Source organism: Medicago sativa, chromosome 1, assembly GCF_051527215.1.
Source record: "Medicago sativa cultivar Bolivia chromosome 1, Bolivia_mono, whole genome shotgun sequence".
In the NCBI taxonomy this organism is placed as follows: Eukaryota; Viridiplantae; Streptophyta; class Magnoliopsida; order Fabales; family Fabaceae; genus Medicago; species Medicago sativa.
The window spans coordinates 71537075-71539123 of record NC_140749.1 but is presented as its reverse complement, the minus strand read 5'-3'; the positions used below and the strand labels follow the sequence as shown (position 1 = coordinate 71539123).

The 2049-nt window shown below is 38.0% G+C and overlaps 1 protein-coding gene across 1 annotated transcript; it reads right to left on the bottom strand.

Annotated features, from left to right (window-relative positions):
• Positions 1-520: 520 nt before the first annotated feature.
• Positions 521-1752, bottom strand: LOC146957028 (uncharacterized). The gene is made up of 4 exons (XM_085749991.1): positions 1680-1752; positions 1497-1588; positions 946-1371; positions 521-862 (listed from the first exon to the last, which is right to left on the bottom strand). Exons 1-4 carry the CDS (start codon positions 1750-1752, stop codon positions 521-523), a joined length of 933 nt encoding a protein of 310 aa, XP_085606117.1.
• Positions 1753-2049: the final 297 nt, after the last annotated feature.

Genomic DNA, 2049 nt, shown 5'->3' with positions numbered 1-2049 from the left:
TCTTCAAGTTAAAATTGCGAGTTAATTACCCAATTTATTCACTTAAAAATAATTCCTTCTGGATAGTTTTGTGAGTTAATTAACCAATTTATTCATGTTAAAATAGTTGGTTGTGGATAGTTTCATTTTTCAAAATATGTTCATTTATTATATGAACCAATGGCGGGATATGCTTTGTTAATCATCCAACATCTGAACCAATAAATTTACGTTGTGCAACAATAAGTGGGACATAATATATATCACAACTCAACATACCACAATATAATCAACACACCATAACATTTTGAGAATCCACATTACATAATGACTGCACACATCAGGCATTTATTAGACAACACATAGACCATATAGATCCAACAAAAGGATCACATAACACTAAAACATTTTACAATAATAATACATTAAGAAGTTCAATTATTGTTCGTAAGATAGGAAGTTAAACTAAAGACAAACATCAAACACCAAACAGGACAGTAGATTGCCATATGTTGGACTGCAAGGAACATGGTCAAGGGTCTCAATTCCTCAAGAAATACTCAAGGAGACGATAAGTTGCACCACCTTGAGCAGCAGCTGACGAAGGAGGCACTTTGGTCCTAAGTACCAACATTGGAGGTGGACAGAGGTAAACAACACGGTTGTTGGCTGCACCAGTCACACCTAACTTGATACTTGTTCCTTTGGTAAGCCTACGGGCATCAGCTAATGCTTGCCACTGACCAGTGAAAACGCATGAGACGCCTTCGTCGTGGCAGAAGTCCATATACAATTTCCAAGTATAGCCAAGGTAATCAACTATGGTCAATTCGGTTCGCTGTGCCGGTAAGGCAGCTTGACAAAAACCAATCCAACCCAATTTCTGCGATTAATGGACCATAAACTATTTAATTAGTTCTAGTAAATATTAAAACATAAATTGCACCGCAAGATAAACAAACTCACCAGCATTCCAGTAGTAACATCAGCATGTGTTAATTCTTTAACCATTACATGGGAAAATTTGTTTGGAAGAAAATGAGCAGCAGTTCCATACCGAATGAATGAATTCCTGTAGTCATATGCAGTCTGGATCTGCAGCAACAACTTCTGAGGGGGGTTGAATTGAGGATACAGCAGCTCCTCACCATGCATGCTACGAAGCTCGAATAAAAATAGATGTCTATTTGCATACACAATTGTGATCCAACCAGCTGAATAAATCCTATAAAACCTCTGCAACACATCCCAGCCTTCAGTGAAATACACCTTACCATCCTTCTTCTCAACTGCAACTTCTATTTCATTCTGACTTGGATCACGAAGCATAACGAATGGTGCAACTTCCAAGCCAAATACACGTGAAAAGCATGCAGGGAGCTTTGCCCTTTTCTACAACACATTAAAAAATGGATTTCATAAGTTCCATTTCAACACAAAATAAGAAATTAACCTCCACTAACTAATGAAAGAGAAAAAAATCAGAACAATCTAATAGCAAACACATAACAACTCACACTGCAGAAATCATATTCCATGTGATAGGTCCTCAAGTTAACCAAGTCCTTCTTAACAGCGCAGTCAATCGCCGGGCCAGCATTTCCCTGAACTGTAAAGGTGTGATCACACATGCATACATTAAATCTGTGAACTCAATAAAAACCAACATAAAACTGCGGTATAAATGTATGCAACCTTACCTTTAACCGCTACCAAATGACCAGAACCTGATCTATCCTTGGCATACATTGTAAAATTTTGCAATGCCGCCATTGTAATATGCACCAACAACAACAAAGGAGAAAAGAAAGAAGATGGACGATGTGGTTCAGAGGTCTGCGTTCCAACCACTTATATAGAAAAAAATGATCTGCATGCAAAAGTAATCATGAACCCACATTGAACAAATCCTGCTGTGGGAGGTGTGTATTTTGAAATAGCAACATGGCGCCATTTTTTAGGTGCATGCCAGCTTGCTCCAAAAAGGGCATAACGGTCTTTGGCAAACTACAATGAATATTTTTGTGTTTTCCCGCTTCAATTCCATCAGTGTAAAATGGGTTACATTGC